Source organism: Macaca thibetana, chromosome 3 (genome assembly GCF_024542745.1).
Source record: "Macaca thibetana thibetana isolate TM-01 chromosome 3, ASM2454274v1, whole genome shotgun sequence".
Classification (NCBI taxonomy): Eukaryota; Metazoa; Chordata; class Mammalia; order Primates; family Cercopithecidae; genus Macaca; species Macaca thibetana.
Genome location: NC_065580.1, coordinates 55,754,373 through 55,775,100, shown reverse-complemented (window position 1 = coordinate 55,775,100; position 20,728 = coordinate 55,754,373). Strand labels below are relative to the sequence as shown.

At 42.4% G+C, this 20,728-nt stretch overlaps 1 protein-coding gene across 2 annotated transcripts in view; it reads right to left on the bottom strand.

Moving 5' to 3' along the window:
* The window catches only part of SLC26A5 (solute carrier family 26 member 5), a 71,703-nt gene that overhangs the window by 15,892 nt on the left and 35,083 nt on the right, over window positions 1–20,728 (bottom strand). For both annotated transcript variants that reach the window (XM_050782758.1, XM_050782759.1), the window contains exons 9-15: window positions 19,860–20,012; window positions 9,912–9,994; window positions 5,025–5,172; window positions 4,021–4,134; window positions 2,527–2,604; window positions 1,111–1,206; window positions 789–895 (exon numbers count right to left, since the gene is read on the bottom strand). In XM_050782758.1, coding sequence (XP_050638715.1) covers window positions 789–895; window positions 1,111–1,206; window positions 2,527–2,604; window positions 4,021–4,134; window positions 5,025–5,172; window positions 9,912–9,994; window positions 19,860–20,012 — 779 coding nt within the window. The remainder of the gene's footprint in view (window positions 1–788; window positions 896–1,110; window positions 1,207–2,526; window positions 2,605–4,020; window positions 4,135–5,024; window positions 5,173–9,911; window positions 9,995–19,859; window positions 20,013–20,728) is intronic.

The following is a 20,728-nucleotide window of genomic DNA, read 5'->3' as shown; positions in this document are numbered from 1 at the left end:
TTTTTAGATGGAGTCTTGCTCTGTTGCCCAGGCTGGAGTGCAGTGTCTTAATCTCGGCTCACTGCAACCTCCACCTCCTGGGTTCAAGCAATTCTCCTGCCTCAGCCTCCCAAGTAGCTGGGATTTCAGGTGCACGCCACCACACCTGGCTAATTTTTTTTGTATTTTTAGTGGAGATGGGGTTTTACCATGTTTGTCAGGCTGGTTTTGAACTCCTGACCTCAAATGTTCTGCCTGCCTTGGCCTCCGAAAGTGCTGGGATTACAGGCGTGAGCCACTGTGCCCAACCATATTTTTTCAAAAGTTATTTTATACTTTCCCTAGTGGGCTCAGCTTCCTACTAGGGAGAAGAGATAACAGGGATAGTGGTTCAGGGTGGAGGAAAGGACAATGGAAGGACTGCAAATGATAACTTGGTGTCAGAGTTTGCTTCATGTCATTGAAACCCATGTCAGTACCTGGTGCCAAAACAAACTGCAAGAGGGTAAATAAACCTGCATAGCACTAGACCGGGAATGGCAGAAACAATGATGGAAATTAGGCTCTTTTAACATAACCATTGATGGGAGCATAAATTGTGACACAGTAGAGCATTTGGCAAAAGTATATGGAATTTTTTAATTGGCATTTTGTTCATTTAGTCTACATGAGTGTTATAACTCCCTCTCATACTAACTAGAAATCATCAAAGGGCTCCACTTTTACCATCTTAAACTTTGGTCTACACTCAAAGTCAACATTGTAATCTCTGCCGGGATACTCACACCCATTCAAATCTGGGCACTCACCTCTGTGTTCTGTAAATCACAGTCAGCAGAGCAATGATCACAGCAGTGATCAAACCATAGTCCAATCCCAGGAACAAGGAGGACACAAAAGTGGTAAGCCAGATGGTCTAAGCAAAAGACAGAAAGCTTGATGAAGAACCATGTTAAACATCCCACAAGAGGCAAACACGCAACTAACTGTGCACACACACATGCTACTTTTACCTTGCCTAACTGGATACTGCACATAACAACTGCATTAACTTATCTTTCTCACATTTTTCTTAGCATAATCATATTTGCTCTATGACATATTAACATAGCCATCACCTTTGTTACTTACCAGCTCTATTTTGCTGGTTCTCCAGAAAAAGGGGAGATCTGAGAACTGCATAAACATTCCCTTCAGGTTGACAATCACAATGGCGGACAGCACAGCCTGAAACAGAGCACATCCCCCATGCCTCTCCTCTTGTGTCCACAGAGTACCCTTTGCTGGTTCCTCACTGTCCTCCTGCTGTCCTCCCCATGTCTTCTCCCTACTCACTTCCTATATGGCACTGATGGCAGCTTTGAAGCCATGGACACTTGGATTTTCAGGACCTGGTTAGCTAAAAGGGGCCTTGGAAAATCAGTCTTTTTTCTTTTTTTTGAGATGAAGTCTTGTTCTGTCACCCAGGCTGGAGTGCAGTAGTGCAATCTTTTTTTTTTTTTTTTTTTTTTTTTGAGACGGAGTCTCCCTCAGTGGCCCAGGCTGGAGTGCAGTGGCTGGATCTCAGCTCACTGCAAGCTCCGCCTCCTGGGTTCACGCCATTCTCCTGCCTCAGCCTCCCAAGTAGCTGGGACTACAGGCGCCCGCCACCTCACCCGGCTAGTTTTTTCTATTTTTTAGTAGAGACGGGGTTTCACCGTGTTAGCCAGGATGGTCTCGATCTCCTGACCTCGTGATCCACCCGTCTCGGCCTCCCAAAGTGCTGGGATTACAGGCTTGAGCCACCGCGCCCGGCAGTAGTGCAATCTTGGCTCACTGCAACCTCTGCCTCCCAGGTTCAAACAATTCTCCTGCCTCAGCCTTCTGAGTAGAGTAGCTGAGACAACAAGCACATGCCACCACACTCAGTTAATTTTTGTATTTCTAGTAGAGACAGGGTTTCACCATATTGGCCAGGATGGTCTTGAACTCCTAACTGCAGGTGATCCGCCCGCCTCGGTCTCTCAAAATGCCAATTGCAGGTGTGAACCACCACACCCGGCCGGAAATCAGTCTGATATCCTAATAGCAAACCTGCATGGTGGCCAAGAGGTTCAGAATTAAACTTGGTACTCAAGGAATTATTTCACCTATGGTCTTTCTACATTATGATCGTCTCTACTCTATATGGTTTCTGATCTCTACTAGATTAAATGTATCATCATGTAACTATCTTATGAGTATAGGCCACCTCAGATTTTTTTATGAAAGTATAAGGTCATAGAAGGTCAAAGAGAGAAGGGACGTTCAAGATCAGCCAGTCCAAACTCTGACGCTGCAGATAAGGAAACTGAGACTCAGAGAAGTTAAGATGGCTTTCCCCAGTTCCTGCAGGCAGCTGTCAGTAGGTTACAGAGCAGGATCTTGGTCCTAGCCTTGGCCCTTTCTCATGCCATCCTGTGAGGGTTACAGTAAATAACCCTAATATAGCCATAAAAACATAAACAAATAAAATAGCAAAATCTCTACACATGAAAAAAACTTCACCCAAGTCCACATTATACACACCTGGGGCAATGATTCAAAGAGGAATCCAGTTGCTAATATGACCAGCAGAATCATTAATGAGGCCAAACAACCTGCAAGCTGAATGGGAGAAGACACATGGAGGGGGCTTTTAGGAGACCTGAATAAGAGGCAGGGCATAAGTCGGTTTTATTCTTTTGATAATTACTATGGGAAGATCAAGAAAATAAGCATTCAAATAAGTCAACTAAACCACTACATACCTATAGCTCCATCCCACTCCCTCTCTGAAGTTTTGGTTCTTCTTACAGCTTTTAAATGGAAGCTGAAATGCTGAAATATCCTAATTAAAATGCCCTTTCCGGAGGTGGGGAAAAGATGTCTGGTGTCAATCTGAGACCCACAAAGGCCACCAGAAGAGTTCAGATAAGTGTCTGTTGTCCAATAATGGAGCCAGTAGCCACATGTGGTCATTTCTTTTTTTTTTTTTTGAGACAGAGTATCTGTTGCCAGGGTGGAGTGTAGTGGCACAACCTCGGCTCACTGCAACCTCTGCCTCCCAGGTTCAAGTGATTCTCCTGTCTCAGCCTTCCGAGTAGCTGGGACTACAGGCGCCCGCCATCATGCCCAGCTAATTTTTGTATTTTTAGTAGAGACAGGGTTTCACCATGTTGGCCAGGATGGTCTCGATTTCCTGACCTCGTGATCCGCCCGCCTAGGCCTCCCAAAGTGCTGGGATTACATGTGTGAGCCACTGCACCCTGCCGGCCATTTACATTTTTAAAAATTAAGTCAGGTCTTGGTCGAACTAACCACATTTCAAGTGCTCAAGAGCCACATGTTGCTAGTGGCTGCCATATTGGACAGTGCAGATATGGAACATTTCCATCACTGTGGAAAGTTCTACTGGATGGTGCTGGCATACTGCCCACACTCAGTCTCAGGCTTTCATGAACAACATCCCATGTCTGAACTTTGAGGTTGACTGGTAGCCGAGCGTTGCATAACTTTCCAATTTAACTGGAGAATATACCTCTTTCCTATAGATTCAGTTCCTTGTGATTCACTTCAACCAACCATGCCTTTCTCTGATTCACTATACAGCTCATTGGAGCATGGATCTGCAGGCAGAGTAGCTTTTTTTTTTTTTTTTTTTGGGACGGAGTCTTGCTCTGTCGCCCAGGCTGGAGTGCAGTGGCCGGATCTCAGCTCACTGCAAGCTCCGCCTCCCGGATTCAGGCCATTCTCCTGCCTCAGCGTCCCAAGTAGCTGGGACTACAGGCGCCCGCCACCTCGCCCGGCTAGTTTTTTTGTATTTTTTAGTAGAGACGCGGTTTCACCATGTTAGCCAGGATGGTCTCGATCTCCTGACCTCATGATCCGCCCGTCTCGGCCTCCCAAAGTGCTGGGATTACAGGCTTGAGCCACCGCGCCCGGCCGGCAGAGTAGCTTTGTTTGGGTTCAGAATATAATCAAAAGATTAAAATTTAATTACCACCCATATCACCAGGTCTTAGAGGCCTGTTATCTACACACCTGTGTCTTCCCACCAGTTCCCTCCTGAACAAGGCTTCGAGACAAGGAGCATGAAATTGAAAAGGTCTGGAAGAGTGAGCCAATGGAATTGCACAGTCCCAGGGCAATGAGCTCCTTTTCCATGTAGAAACAAAACACAAAAGAGATAGGTCATTCTTCAGGAAAAAAAAGCGTAATAGCCCATTTAATACACATTGTCAGCACTACAGTCTATCTCTTCATTTTCCTTTCAGATGTAAGAATTTGTTTAGCATGAGTTCAAAATAGGAATTATGGCATATTTTACAGTGGGGGGAGGAAACACTTTGAATTTTTATTTCGTCAGAGATAAATGCTGAGCTCCCTGCTTAGCCTCCTTCTTTCCAAACACATCCTCTACAAAATCTTCTTAATGCTTAAGAAGAAAACTGCACGAAAAGGGATAAACTATTTTTATTGCCGAAGAGAAAGTTATTGTTGTATAGGACTCTTGGCATCTTTTTAATGCCTGGGCTATTGCTCGTCAATGAATACATGCCAGTGTCTTCCTGGGGCGAGTCCTGCTCTTAGGTTTACTTTGGGTATTTCTAGTTTGACAACTGCATCTCAGATGAATGTGGAGCATCTAGTTTCTCCTTAGAACACATAAGGTATTGAAATAGACATTGTTATGTCAACATTATAGGTCACAGTGTTTGGATTAAACACCTTATCTATGGCTGTGTTATAAAGTAGGTGACAAAGAGAATATTGTGGAGTTAGTGATGAATCATATACCCAACTTCTAATGAACAAAGATAAGCCTTCCTGGGGAGCAAAAACGCCCTGGAAAAACATTTAATTCTAAGCTGTGAGCTTTAAGAATAGGGATAACATTACAGGTTGAATAAATACATGCTTCAGATACAACAATCACCAGTTAAAAAAAGTTTTTCTACCAAGATAGATTAGTTCTTGTGACTTCCACAATCGACGCTGGTGATTGTACTGCTATGAAACATCTGCAGGAAACTGATTATCTTTACCTGATTGCCGTCAACCTGGTAGCCATGTTTATTTGCTAAGGTCTTGGCCATGGAGATGGTCACTGAAAATCCAACGATGGCTATGGCAATGGCATCTACGTACACAAGGTGGAAGAGGCTGGTGTCCGGATTGGCTGGAGGTAGCAGCCTGAAAAGTCAAGCTGACTTTAACTTGTGTTGTGACCACAAGGGAAAAGAAAAAAAACCCTGCGACTGCAGGGAAGCATTTTAGGGGGGTATTATCTGCAAATGAGGTGATCAATGTTTGGGTACTTATTTGCTCTGGTTAGCAAAAAAGGAGGGCCCTCCTTGACACAGAGAGGATCTTTTCAGGCTCAAACTGCAGAGTGCAGCTTTCTACCTGGATGGGTTATCAGAAGACATCAGATGCCGTTTTATTTATAAAAGGAGTAACCTCATACCTCATGGTACCGTAATGGCAAGTGTAAGACACAGAAAGCAGGAAGAAGAGAGGGTCAGCAAAGTGCTCGGATGCCACCAGGCATCTGAACCCAAGTCCTGGGGTGGGGAGGAGCGTAGTCTAAGGGCTACCTTAGAGGAGAATTAATGTCCTGGCAATGCTAGGCACCCCATACTTCTCCCCCTTGTCATCTGATGTAAGGACTCTGAGTCTGCTACCTCTTCCTGTTTTTTTTTTTTTTTTTTTTTTCCTAACCAATTAGCTGAGTTTGTAACACGGGAAGGGAGCAGCAGAAGACTATACTCCTTGGGTGTCACCTAGGAATCTTTTGAATTTGGAGGAGACAAAAGTATGACTCCTGGAATCCCACAATGGAGAACCCAGCTTTTGTGGTACATACTTGTAGTCTGGGATTCTTATCCTAAAGAAACAGAATAGGGATTCCCTAGCATGTTATGGGGAGAAGTGGGCAATAGGAATTTTCAGACATTCTGCTCCAATTCAAGGCATTGGGCTAAACAATAATAGCAATAACTTAACTGATACTAATAATTATAATTATTACAATAACAAGCATTCATTACGTGCCTTCTCTTTGCCAGGTTCTGTGCTCATTTAATTATTTTCAATGGCCCAGTGAACTAGGCACCATTATAATTTTACAGATGAAGAAAATGAGGCATAGTGGGGTTCAGCAACTTGTACAAGGACAAGCAGCTCATCTACCAAGTACAACAAAACCATGAAGAACCTGCTTGGCTACAGCTATTTCTCTTACTATGTCATAGCGCAGTGACGGAAGGGATGTTTCACGTCATGGAGTAAGGAAAGAGCGGAAGAAAGGGAAAGGAACCTAGTGTCTATTAAGGTGAGTTTACCTGCTACATACTTTACATAAGTCGTCTCATTTTTCCTCACAGCACTCCCATTACATAGGTTCCACTATTATCCCAATTTATAGATGAATAAATGGATTTTGACAGACGTTAAGTGATTTTCCAAAATGGAGCAGGGAGTCAAACCTGGGGGGTCTGACTATAAAATCTGTTGTCCTTCCCTGCTGTTTGCTGCAAAGGCATGAACTAAGAGGGAAGGCCTAGGAGCAGGTTTGGGCCTAAGGGAATAAGAATATAAGAAAAGGACATATTTTGGAATGAGTTAAGGAAAGTAAATAAACAAACAAGAAAACAGGATACAGTGCTATGACTGGGATCTTTAATAGTCAACTGTCACTTTCTGAGCACTGCAAAATGCACTGCTCATCTACCAAGTATGACAAAACCACGAAGAACCTGCTTGTCTATAGTAGATGCATTTATATGTGTATGTATGTGTACATAGAAGCGTGGTAGTTTGCTTCCATTCCTCCCATACGTAATTACATGTGCATGACACTCCCCCAATCTAGATGTGGAATCTGTTTCCCCTCCAGCTATATCTGGGCTGGCCTCATGATTTGCTTTGAGCAACAGCATGTGGTGGAAGTGATGCTGTATGAGTGCCTTAAGAGGCCTGGTAAATTCTCTGCTTTTCTTTCCTGTTGCTCTGAGCCCCCATGTAAAGAGGTCTGGCAATGCTGCTGAAGATACCACTTGTAGAGAACATGCCAGCCAGCCCTCACCTGTTCCAGTCACTCCAGCTGAAGTGTCAGACATGTGAGTGAAGCCTTCTTGGATCCTCCAACACTAGTCATACCTGCAGACATCTGCAGATGCATAAAAAACCCCAAGTGAGACCTGCCAAAGAACCACCCAACTGAGCCAAACCTAGACTAAATAATTATGAGCAAATTAATGGCGGCTATTTTAAGTCACTGTTTTGGGGTAGTCTGTTATCAGTGGAGCAATAAGACTCACAGGTAACTGAAATGGTATGATTGTATGTAGATAGGTAGGTAGGTATTTGTTACCTACTTGGTTTTGGGCAATGTTCCAGAAAGATAAGGTTTCTGGGTAGCCAATTTCCAGAAATGTAAAGTCTTTTTTTTTTTTTTTAAGTTAAGCTGTCACATATAGAAGGGAAGCAGTATGTTTGAGTACAATGCAATAGGAAAAGGAAGGTATTAAGTAGAAATTATAGTGACAAGTAGAGAGAGAGAGAGATATATATATATATATTTTTTTTTTTTGCGATGGTGTTTCACTCTTATTGCCCAGGCTAGAGTGCCATGGCATGTGTGATCTTGGCTCACTGCAACCTCTGCCTTCCAGTTTCAAGTGATTCTCCTGCTCAGCCTCCCAAGTAGCTAGGAGCGCCTGCCACCGCACCCAGCTAATTTTTGTATTTTTACTAGAGACGGGGTTTCACCCTGTTTGCCAGGCTGGTCTGGAACTCCTGACCTCGTGATTCGCCTGCCTTGGCCTCCTAAAGTGCTGGGATTATAGGTGTCTGCCACCATGCCCGGCCAATAATATGTTTTTAAAATGTACAGTTAGAAAATATAGATGAAGCAAAGAAGTAACATGATTAGAAACTAAAAACTCATTGAAATAACAGTCTTAGAACCCATTAATAATAAGTAATTCACATGACTTGAATGCTGTGTGTTCAGGTGTTCACTCACTGCCTTCCATGCATTATCTCCTGTAGTTCTCACAACTGCCCTTGAGATAAGCACTAATTACCACGCCCATCTGGCAGGCGAGGAAACGAGGCTTTGAGAAGATAAGTGGCCTGCTTAAGGTCACACAGCTAGTACGTGGCAGGCTAGGATTTAGGTTGTTTTGCTCTTAAATCCTATGTCACTCAAGGAGAGATTTTTAAAACTATTAAATTTAGGAAAACAAAAGAAAACAGAAAACCACTTGCCACTATTGGTGGGATTGTAAAATGGTGTAACTGCTATGGGAAACAGTATGAAAGGCTCTCAAGAAAGTAAAAACAGATCCAGCAATCCCACTTACAGGTATATACCCAAAAGAACTGAAAGAAAGGTCTCAAAGACATATTTGCACACCCATATCCACAGCAGGAATATTCACAATAGCCAAGAGGTAAAGGCGACCCACATGCTCATCAATGGATGCATGGAGAAATAAAATACAGTATATATCCACAATGGAATATTATTCAGCCTTAAAAAGGGAAGAAAATACTGTCATATGCTACAATATAGACAAACTCTGAAGACACTATGCTAACGGAAATAAGCCAGTCACAAAAAGACAAATGTTGTATGATTCCACTTACATGAGGTATCTAGAGAAGTCAAATTCATAAAAACAGAAAGATGAATGGTGGTTAGTAGGGGCTGGGGGAAGAAGAAAAGAGGAAGCTCTTGTTTCAGGGGTACAGAGTTGTAGATTTGCAAGGTGAAAAAGTTCTGGAGATCTGTTTTACAATAATGGGAATATATTTAACACTACCGAAATGTACACTTAAAAATGATTAAGATTGGCTGGGCACAGTGGCTCATGCCTATAATCCCAGCACTTTGGGAGGCTGAGCTGAGTGGATCACTTGAGGTCAGGAGTTCGAGACCAGCCTGGCCAACATGGTGAAACCCTGTCTCTATTAAAAATACAAAAATTAGTTGTGTGTGGTGGCACATGTCTGTAATTCCAGATACTCAGGAGGCTGAGGCAGGAGAATCACTTGAACCCTGGAGGCAGAGGTTGCAGTGAGCCGAGATTGTGCCATTGCACTCTAGCCTGGGCAAAAGAGTGAGACTCGGTCTCAAAAAAAAAAAAAAAAAAAAAAAAAAAAAGCCAGGCGCAGTGGCTCACACCTGCAATCCCAGCACTTTGGGAAGCTGAGGTGGGCAGATCATCTGAGGTCAGCAGTTTGAGACCAGCCTGGCCAACATGGAGAAACCCCGTCTCTAATAAAAATACAAAAATTAGCCGGGCGCGGTGGCTCACGCCTGTAATCCCAGCACTTGGGAGGCTGAGGCGGGTGTATCACGAGATCAGGAGATTGAGACCATCCTGGCTAACACGGTGAAACTCTGTCTCTATTAAAAACACAAAAAATTAGCTGGGCATGGTGGCGGGAGCCTATAGTCCCAGCTACTTGGGAGGCTGAGGCAGGAGAATGGCATGAACCCAGGAGGTGGAGCTTGCAGCGAACTGAGATCGCACCACTGCACTCCAGCCTGTGTGACAGAGTGAGACTTTGTCTTAAAAAAAAAAAAAAAAAAATTAGCCGGGTGTGACAGCACACGCCTGTAATCCCAGCTACTTGGGAAGCTGAGGCAGGAGAATCGCTTCAACCCGGGAGACGGAGGTTACAGTGAGCTGAGACGGTGCCACTGCACTACAGCCTGGGTGACAGAGCGAGACATCGTCTCAAAAAAAAAAAAAAAAAGATTTAGACAAAATTTTGTTATGTGTTTTTTACTACAATAATACTAAAAATAAAATGCACCCAATGATTATTTTTCATTGCAAGGGTACTAAAGTAAGAGTTAGAGGCAATAGATCCATTGATTATTTCAGTCACATGGTTACTTAAAACTACTTTCCTACCCTAGAGGAAGTGTTCCAACGACATCCACATTGTATGATTCTTTCAAGTTAAACCCAGCTGAAATGCCAGTTCCCATTACCACCTAAAAAGACACAAATCCAAATGCACCTTTAGAGATGAATGTTCAAATACTGCAAAAATCAGCTTCAAATATGTTAGTCAAGTCAAATCTATTCTCACTTTTAACATTCAGATTTAAAAAGAATTACCATTAGCTTCAACAATTCTAACTTCTCTTAATGACCCACCCCACGTAATTAAAATGAACTCTACAGTTTATGTCCTGGAATTTTCTTCATGCTTTGTCCTTTTCTCCACTGAGGTGTTTGGCTAATTGACTGCAACAGAAAAAGGTCATAAAGCCTTTCAAACGTTGACCTTACCTTTAGGGTGGTGAAATGAGTCTGTGGCCACAACGTTATAAATAAAGGATATTTAACTCTGTACTTTGAGGGTGGTAAAATGACACTGTATGATTACAAAACATACGTCTGGATTTAGAATCCTCCTGGTGATCCTGTTTCCAGGACAGCAGCCCCAAGTGTGGTGATAGGGCCCCAGCAGCAACCCATAGCTGTCTCCTCCCATTTCAGCTACAAAGTAAGGGTAGAACTGTACATCAAACAGAGGGTCACAGTACATAAGGCCATCCTGGATTGGCAGGGCATAGATTTACTTGGGGTGTAAAGTACAATCCCTAATGAGTTACAAGAGAAACATAACAAAAGGTGAGATAGCAATTTGCTCCATGCCCAGGAACTATTGCCTATAGAGTTTTCTGAGAGAGTTATCCAACAGAGAAGAAATCAGAGCTGGCCAGGGAAGGAAGCCAGTCCCTCCTGAGGAGGGCCACTGCAGGAAACAAATAATAAGGTAAGCTTATTATCAGAAACAGCAGCCTGGGAGACCAGGGGCATGGGGGATTCTGGCTCTTTTGATGGAAGGATACTTTTCTGTTGAAGACAATTATTTTCATCACCCTTAATTGCATTTTTTGTGCATCTCTAACTAGGAGAGTGCCTCGAATATTTAAATCCACACAATATATATGGCTTAAGCTCCTGGAGCTTTACTTTTATACAGTGGTGAGTAATTTAAACCATTGTTTTCTTATCAACACAAATAGATGTATTATAAAATTGAATGTAAAACTCAAAAAATATTTTTATAATAAAAAATAAATTTGACACTTAAAGGGAGTCATAAAGATGCTGTCCCTAAACTTTCTAGAATTCTGGGAAACCATTACCCTGGGAAACATGGAAAAGTCTTTAAAGGGAATCTAGGAAACAGAATTAGTAACCCAAAGCAGGAGAGGCAAGCTGTGTCATTTACTTCATAACTGGGGCTTGCCTGCCTTCTTTCCCTCGCAAGGGTGCTCAGAACCTTTTGCTGTACTCGAAGTCAAAACGGGAACTCTGTGCCTAGCCCCAGTGAGAGAAGAGGTTTTGAAACTGTTAGAGATACATTTTGTTTTGTTTTGCCTGTTAAAAGGTACTAATGCCATATAGACAAGACTGAAAAAAAGAAAAAGTTTGAAGGTATTGGTTTCCTTGTGAGCTACACCAGCCAGTTGTTTTCATAGCTAGAACTTTTTGCTATAATTTGGATCAGACACCTATACTCTTCATTTCTTTTTTAAATTTTTAAATTTTTTATTTTATTATACTTTAAGTTCTGGGATACATGTGCAGAACGTGCAGGTCTGTTACATAGGTATACATGTGCCATGGTGGTTTGCTGCACCCATAAACCCGTCATCTACATTAGGTATTTCTCCTAATGCAATCCCTCCTTATGCCTCCCACCCATGGACAGGCCCCAGTGTGTGATGTTCCCCTCCTTGTGTCCATGTGTTCTCATTGTTCAACTCCCACTTGTGAGTGAGAACATGCGGTGTTTGGTTTTCTGTTCCTGTGTTAGTTTGCTGAGAATGATGGTTTCCAGCTTCATCCATGTCCCTGCGAAGGACAGGAACTCATCCTTTTTTGTGGCTGCATAGTACTCCATGGTATATATGTGCCACATTTTCTTTATTTAGTCTATCATTGATGGGCATTTGGGTTGGTTCCAAGTCTTTGCTATTGTGAATAGTGCTACAATAAACACATGTGGATGTGTCTTTATAGTAGAATGATTTATAATCCTTTGGGTATATACCCAGTAATGGGATTGCTGGGTCAAATGGTAGTTCCGGTTCTAGATCCTTGAGGAATCGCCACACTGTCTTCCACAATGGTTGAACTAATTTACACTCCCACCAACAGTGTAAAAGCATTCCTATTTCTCCACACCCTCTCCAGCATCTGTTGTTTCCTGACTTTTTAATGACCACCATTCTAACTGGCATGAGATGGTATCCCATTATGGTTTTGATGTGCATTTCTCTAATGACCAGTGATGATGAGTTTTTTTTCATATGTTTGTTGCATGTATAAATGTCTTCTTTTGAAAAGTGTCTATTCATATCCTTTGCCCACTTTTTGATGGGGTTATTTCTTTCTTGTAAATTTGTTTAAGTTCCTTGTAGATTCTGGATATTAGCCCTATGTCAGATGGACAGGTTGCAAAAATTTTCTCCCATTCTGTAGGCTGCCTGTTCACTCTGCTGATAGCTTCTTTTGCTGTGCAGAAGCTCTTTAGTTTAATTAGATTCCATTTGTCAATTTTGGCTTTTGTTGCCATTGCTTTTTTTGTTTTAGTCATGAAGTCTTTGCCCATGCCAGTGTCCTGAATGGTACTGTCTAGGTTTTCTTCCAGGGTTTTTATGGTTGTAGGTCTTAACGTTTAAGTCTTTAATCCATCTTGAGTTAATTTTTGTATAAGGTGTAAAAAAGGGGTTCAGTTTCAGTTTTCTGCATATGGCTAGTCAGTTTTCCCAACACCATTTACTAAATAGGGAATCATTTCCCCATTGCTTGTTTTTGTCAGGTTTGTCAAAGATCAGATGGTTGTAGATGCGTGGCATTATTTCTGAGGCCTCTGTTCTGTTCCACAGGTCTATATATCTGTTTTGGTACCAGTACCATGCTGTTTTGGTTACTGTAGCCTTGCAGTATAGTTTGAAGTCAGGTAGCGTGATGCCTCCAGCTTTGTTCTTTTTGCTTAGGATTGTCTTGGCTATGCGGGCCCTTTTTTGGTCCCATATGAAATTTAAAGTAGTGTTTTCTAATTCTGTGAAGAAAGTCAATAGCAGCTTGATGGGGATAGCATTGAATGTATAAATTACTTTGGGCAGTATGACTATTTTCACGATATTGATTCTTCCTATCCATGAGCATGGAATGTTTTTCCATTTGTTTGTGTCCTCTCTGATTTATAGTTCTCCTTGAAGAGGTCCTTCACATCCCTTGTAAGTTGGATTCCTAGGTATTTTATTCTGTTTGTAGCAATTGTGAATGGGAGTTCACTCATGATTTGGCTGTTTATTTTTGATGTATAGGAATACTTGTGATTTTTGCACATTGATTTTGTATCCCGAGACTTTGCTGAAGTTGCTTATCAGCTTAAGGAGGCTTTGGGCTGAGATGATGGGTTTTTCTAAATATACAATCATGTCACCTGCAAACAGAGACAATTTGACTTCCTCTCTTCCTATTTGAATACCCTTTATTTCTTTCTCTTGCCTGATTGTCCTGGCCAGAAGTTCCAATACTATGTTGAATAGGAGTAGTGAGAGAGGGCATCCTTATCTCATGCTGGTTTTCAAAGGGAATGCTTCCGGTTTTTGTCTATTCAGTGCAATATTGGCTGTGGGTTTGTCATAAATAGTTCTTATTATTTTGATATGTTCCATCAATACCTCATTTGAGAGTTTTTAGCTCGAAGGCTGTTGAATTTTCTCGAAGGCCTTTTCTGCATCTATTGACATAATCATGTGGTTTTTGTCATTGGTTTTGTTTATGTGATGGGCTATGTTTACTGATTTGCATATGTTGAACAAGCCTTGCATCCCAGGGATGAACCTGACTTGATCATGGTGGATAAGCTTTTTAATGTGCTCCTGGATTCAGTCTGCCAGTATTTTTTTGAGGATTTTTGCATTGATGTTCATCAGGGATGTTGGCCTGAAATTTTCTTTTTTTTGTTGTTGTGTCTCTGCCAGGTGTTGGTATCAGGATGATGTTGGCCTCATAAAATGAGTTAGGGAGGATTCCCTCTTTTTCTATTGTTTGGAATAGTTTCAGAAGGAATGGTACCAGCTCCTCCTTGTACCTCTGGTAGAATTCGGCTGTGAATTCGTCTGGTCCTGGAGTTTTTTTTTTTTTGGTTGGTAGGCTATTAATCGCTGCCTCAATTTCAGAACTTGTTATTGGTCTATTCAGGGATTCAACTTCTTTCTGGTTTAGTCTTGGGAGGGTGTATGTGTCCAGGAATTTATCAATTTCTTCTAGATTTTCTAGTTAATTTACATAGAGGTGTTTATAGTATTCTCTGATGGTAGTTTTTTTTGTTGTTGTTATTGAGACGGAGTCTCATTCTCACTCAGTTGCCCGGGCTGGAGTACAGTGGTTTGATCTTGGCTCACTGCAACTTCTGCCTCCCAGGTCAAGCGATTCTTCTGCCTCAACCTTCCTAGTAGCTGGCACTACAGGCGTGGGACACCATATCCAGCTAATTTTTTTTATTTTTAATACAGAGGGGGTTTCTCCATGTTGGCCAATACGGTCTTGATCTCTTGACCTTGTGATTCACCTGCCTCGGTCTCCCAAAGTGCTGGGATTACAGGCGTGAGCCACCGTGCCCGGCCAGTAGTTTGTATTTCTGTGGGATCAGTGGTGATATCCCCTTTCTCATTTTTTATTGTGTCTATTTGATGCTTCTGTCTTTTCTTCTTTATTAGTCTGGCTAATGGTCTATTTTGTTAATCTTTTCGGAAAACCAGCTCCTGGATTCATTGATTTTTTTGAAGAGTTTTTCTTGTCTCTACCTCCTTCAGTTCTGCTCTGATCTTAGTTATCACTTGTCTTCTGCTAGCTTTTGGATTTGTTTGCTCTTGCTTCTCTAGTTATTTAAATTGTGATGTTAGGGTGTCGATTTTAGATTTTCCCACTTTCTCCTGTGGGCATTTAGTGCTATAAATTTCCCTCTAACCGCTGCGTTAGCTGTGCCCCAGAGATTCTGGTATGTTGTGTCCTTGTTCTCATTGGTTTCAAATAACTTATTTATTTCTGCCTTAATACTGTTATTTACCCAGTAGTCATTCAGGAGCAGGCCCCTTTTTTTCAGTTTCCATGTAGTTGTGCAGTTTTGAGTGAGTTTCTTAATCGTGAGTTCTAATTTGACTGCACTGTGGTCTGAGAGACTGTTTGTTATGATTTCTGTTCTTTTGCATTTGCTGAGGAGTGTTTTACTTCCAATCATGAGGTCAATATTAGAATAAGAGTGATGTGGCGCTGAGAAGAATGTATATTCTGTTGATTTGGGGTGCAGAGTTCTGCAGATGTCTATTACGTTTGCTTGGTCCAGAGCTGAATTGAAGTCCTGAATATGCTTGTTAATTTTCTGTGTCACTGACCTGTCTAATATTGACAGTGGGGTGTTAAAGTTTCCCACTATTATTGTGTGGGAGTCTAAGTCTCTTTGTAGGTCTCTAAGGACTTTGCTTCATGAACCTGGGTGCTCCTGTATTGGGTGCATATATATTTAGGATAGTTAGCTCTTCTTGCTGCATTGGTCTCTTTATCATTATGTAATGCCCTTCTTTGTCTTTTTTTGATCTTTGTTGGTTTAAAGTCTGTTTTATCAGAGACTAGAATTGCAACCCTCTGTTTTTCTTTATTTTTTTTTTGTTTTTTGCTTTTCATTTGCTTGGTAAATCTTCCACCATCCCTTTATTTTGAGCCTATGTGTGTCTTTGTACATGAGATGAGTCTCCTGAATACAGCACACTGATGGGTTTTGACTCTTTATCCAATTTGCCAGTCTGTGTCTTTCAATTGGGGCATTTAGCCCATTTACATTTAAGGTTAACATTGTTATGTGTGGGCCAGGTGTGGTGACTCATGCCTGCAATCCTAGCACTTTGGGAGGCTGAGGCGGGCGGATCACCTGAGGTCAGGAGTTCGAGACCAGTGTGGCCAACATTGTGAAACTCCATCTCTACTAACAATACAAAAATTAGCCAGGCGTGGTGGCAGGCACCTGTAATCCCAGCTACTTAGGAGGCTGAGGTAGGAGAATTGCTTGAACCCAGGAAGTGGAGGTTGCAGTGAACCAAAATCGCGCCATTGCACTCCACCCTGGGGAACAAGAGCAAGACTTTGTTTAAAAAAAAAAAAATTGTTATGTGTGAATTTGATCCTGTCATTATGATGCTAGCTGGTTATTTTGCCCATTAGTTGATGCAGTTTCTTCACAGTATCGATGGTTTTTACATTTTGGTATGTTTTTGCAGTGGCTGGTACCGGTTGTTCCTTTCCATATTTAGTGCTTCCTCAGGAGCTCTTGTAAGGCAGGCCTGGTGGTGACAAAACCTCTCAGCATTTGCTTGTCTGTGAAAGATTTTATTTCTCCTTCGCTTATGAAGCTTAGTTTGGCTGGATATGAAATTCTGGGTTGAAAACTCTTTTCTTTATGAATGTTGAATTTTGGCCTTCACTCTCTTCTAGCTTGTAGGGTTTCTGCAGAGAGATCTGCTGTTAGTCTGATGGGCTTCCCTTTGTGGGTAACCCGACCTTTCTCTCTGGCTGCCCTTAACATTTTTTTCTTCATTTCAACCTTGGTGAATCTGATGATCATGTGTCTTGGGGTTGCTCTTCATGAGGAGCATCTTTGTGATGTTCTCTGCATTTCCTGAATTTGAATGCTGGCCTGTCTTGCTAGGTTGGGGAAGTTCTCCTGGATAATGTCCTGAAGAGTGTTTTCCAACTTGGTTCCATTCTTCCCGTCACTTTCAGGTACACCAATCAAACGTAGGTTTGGTCTTTTCACATAGTCCCATATTTCTTGGAGGCTTTGTTCATTCCTTTTCATTCTTTTTTTCCCTCAAATTTTGTCTTCAAGCTTTATTTCATTAAGTTGATCTTCAATCTCTGATACCCTTTCTTCTGCTTGATTGATTTGGCTATTGATACTTGTGTATGCTTCACGAAATTCTTGTGCTGTGTTTTTCAGCTCCATTAGGTCATTTATGTTCTTTTCTAAACTGGTTATTCTAGTTAGCAATTCCTGTAACCTTTTTTCAAGGTTCTTAGCTTCCTTCCATTGGGTTAAAATATGTTCCTTTAGCTCGGAGAAGTTTGTTATTACCCACCTTCTGAAGCCTACTTCTATGCATTCATCAAACTCATTCTCCATCCAGTTTTGTTCCCTTGCTGGCGAGGAGTTGTGATCCTTTGAAGAAGAGGCATTCTGGCTTTTGGAATTTTCAGTTTTTTGCACTGGTTGTTCCTCATCTTCATGGATTTATCTACCTTTGGTCTTTGCTGTTGGTGACCTTTAGATGGGGTTTTTGTGTGGACGTCCTTTTTGTTGATGTTGATGCTATTCCTTTCTGTTTGTTAGTTTTCCTTCTGACAGGCTCCTCTGCTGCAGGTGTGCTGGAGTTTGATGAGGTCCACTCCAGACCCTGTTTGCCTGGGTATCACCGGTGAAGGCTCAGAACAGCAAAGATTGCTGCCTATTCCTTCCTCCAAAAGTTTTGTCCCAGAGGGGCACCCGCCAGATGCTAGCCAGAGGTCTCCTGTATGAGGTGTCTTTGGCCCCTACTGGGAGGTATCTCCCAGTTAGGAGTTACGGGGGTCAGGGACCCACTTGAAAAAGCAGTCTGTCCCTTAGCAGAGCTCGAATGCTGTGCTGGGAGATCTGGTGCTCTCTTCAGAGATGGCAGATAGGAATGTTTAAGTTTGCTGAAGCGGCGACCACAGCTGCCCCTTCCCCCAGGTTCTCTGTCCCAGGGAGATGGGAGTTTTACCTATAAGCCCCTGATTGTGGCTGCTGCCTTTCTTTCAGAGATGCCCTGTCCAGAGAGGAGGAACCTAGAGAAGCAGTCTGGCTACAGCAGCTTTGCTGAGCTATGGTGGGATCCACCCAGTTGGACCTTCCAGGTGGCTTTGTTTACACTGTGAGGTGAAAACTGCCTACTCAAGTCAGTAATGGCAGGTGCCCCTCCCCCTAACAAGTTTGAGCATCCCAGGTCGACTTCAGACGGCTGTGCTGGCAGCGAGAATTTCCAGCCAATGGATCTTAGCTTTCTGGGCTCTGTGGGAGTGGGATCCGCTGGAGTTAGACCACTTGGCTCCCTGGCTTTAGCCCCCTTTTCAGGGGAGTGAATGGTTCTGTCTCACTGGTGTTCCAGGCACCACTGGGGTATGAAAAAAACTCCTGTAGCTAGCTCAGTGTCTGCCCAAACAGCTGCCCAGTTTTGTACTTGAAATCCAAGGGAATCTTGGTGGTGTAGGCACCCAGGGGAATCTCCTAGTCTGTGTATTGTGAAGATCATGAGAAAAGCATAGTGTCTGGGCCAGAATGCACTGTTCCTCACAGCACAGTCCCTCACAGCTTCCCTTGGCTAAGGGAGGGAGTTCCCCGACTCCTTGTGCTTCCTGGGTGAGGTGATGCCCCACCCTGCTTCATTTTGCCCTCCGTGGGCTGCACCCATTGTCTAACCAGTCCCAATGAGGTGAACCAGGTACCTCAGTTGGAAATGCAGAAATCACCTGCCTTCTGTGTTGATCTCGCTGGGAACTGCAGACCAGAGTTGTTCCTATTCGGCCATCTTGCCAGTCCTTTACCCCCAAACATACTCTTCATTTCTTTTGAGACAGAATCTTGCTCTGTCACCCAGGCTGGAGTGCGAGGTGCGATTTTGGCTCACTGCAACCTCTGCCTCCCAGGTTCAAGCAATTCTTATGCCTCAGTCTCCCAAGTAGCTGGGTTTACAAGTGCATTTCACCACACCTGGCTAATTTTTTGTATTTTTAGTAGAGACAGGGTTTCACCATGTTGGCCAGGCTGGCCTCGAACTCCTGGTCTCAAGTGATCTGCCTGCCTTGGCCTCCCAAAGTGCTGGGATTACAGGTGTGGAGCCACCACACCCAGCCTACTCTTCATTTCTTCTCCTTGTAGCTCCCACACATGTGCAAACAAGTCCCAGGATGCCAAGGGCACTCTATGGGACACTTTGGATATTAAAAGGTCCCCAGTGAAACAGTGACATCTATTGGGCACTGTGCAAACTTCTAGTTGGCAGTAGTTCACAGTTTGAATACTGTGTTCCTTTCAATAATGCCGTATCTTTGCAAAGCTGGGTGTTCAGGGGTTGCTGTGATGAAAAAGCAGGAACCACATACATATTCATGTGAACAGGAAATGAGGGTAGCAGTGCCCTTTTTGATTCTGAGATTTGAGGATCTATGCAGTTTCCATCAGGCATATGCATTCCATGATTAAATAATTGTGGTTACTTAACATAATAAAATATTTTTATTCCAATTTATGTGCATATTTTTAAAAACAACCAGGAAGTTGTTAATCATAAATATTATTAAAGTGTTTGGAACTAACTACTTAATAAATGGAACTGTGAGGTATTTCTTTTGGCTTAGGAGTGTCAAGGGATGGAGAAAGTTTGGGAACCTTTGCTTTGTCAAAACGGAAATGGATTTTTTTTTTTTGGTTACTAAAGTAATATGTGCTCATTATAAAAGAATTAGCCAACAAAAATTTGAGGAGAAAATCTTCCATAACCCCATCACTTATAATTAATGTTAAAATTTTCATGTATAGTCTTACATATAATTTAAAAAATCATCTGTGTCTATGTTTTAAGGCTTTTTCTTTTTACTTTCTTGTCAATGAATTTGTCAAATTTCTTCGACAAATTGTAACCTTCTTTTGGCAGAATTGAGAGCAAAAAATTTCTTTCATCCACTTCAAAATCCCTTACAGAAATAAGTAAATGCAGTCATAGAAGCTGAATAGGTCATTGACCCAAGGTGACTTACCGCAAAGAACTCTAAAGGAATAGGTGCCGGCAATTTCTCTTTAAATCTCTCATTAAACTCCTTGCCACCCAACAGCAAACCAAAAACCATCAGCCCGACGCCTAGGGAACACACGTTGAGGTTTTTAACATTCTGCAACACAGCAACTGTACTCTGTAACACAGTGAACGCTGGATGTTTACATCAAGAAATTGCCCCTGAGAGAGACAGAGACTGTCTAGTGCACTAATTCACATCAGCCATTCCACTGGGTATTTCTAGTTAAAAGTTCTCAGGCTGAAATCTCTCTTTGTAGCTTCCACCAATTAGGAGGTATTTTTACCCAGTCTACAACTTTACAGTTGTTACTCTTTTTTTTTTTAAATAGTTGTTATTCTTTTTTTTTTTTTTGGAGACACAGTCTTGCTCTGCTGCCCAGGCTGGAGTGCAGTGGCATGATTTTGGCTCACTGCAACCTCTGCCTCCCAAGTTCAAGTGATTCTCCTGCCTCAGCCTCCTGAGTAGCTGGGATTATCGGTGCCTGCTGCCATGCCCAGTTAATTTTTGTATTTTTAGTAGACATGGGGTTTCAACATGTTGGTCAGGCTGGTCTCGAACTCCTGACCTCAAGTCATCCGCCCACCTCGGCCTCCCAAAGTGCTGGGATTACAGGTGTGAGCCACTGCACCCAGCCTTATAGTTATTCCTATCAAACAATTATTCTTATCATATGCTGATGTCTCAATGTAATATTATAAAATTCAGAAAAGGAACCCTGAAGCTGAGTCCTGAGCACTTGGAAAGAATTAAGGGTTGATAGCAAAGTACTCCAAAGGTAAATACATAGAAAAGCTTTTAGGAGCTCAAAGAAGGAGAAAGTATTGTTAGCA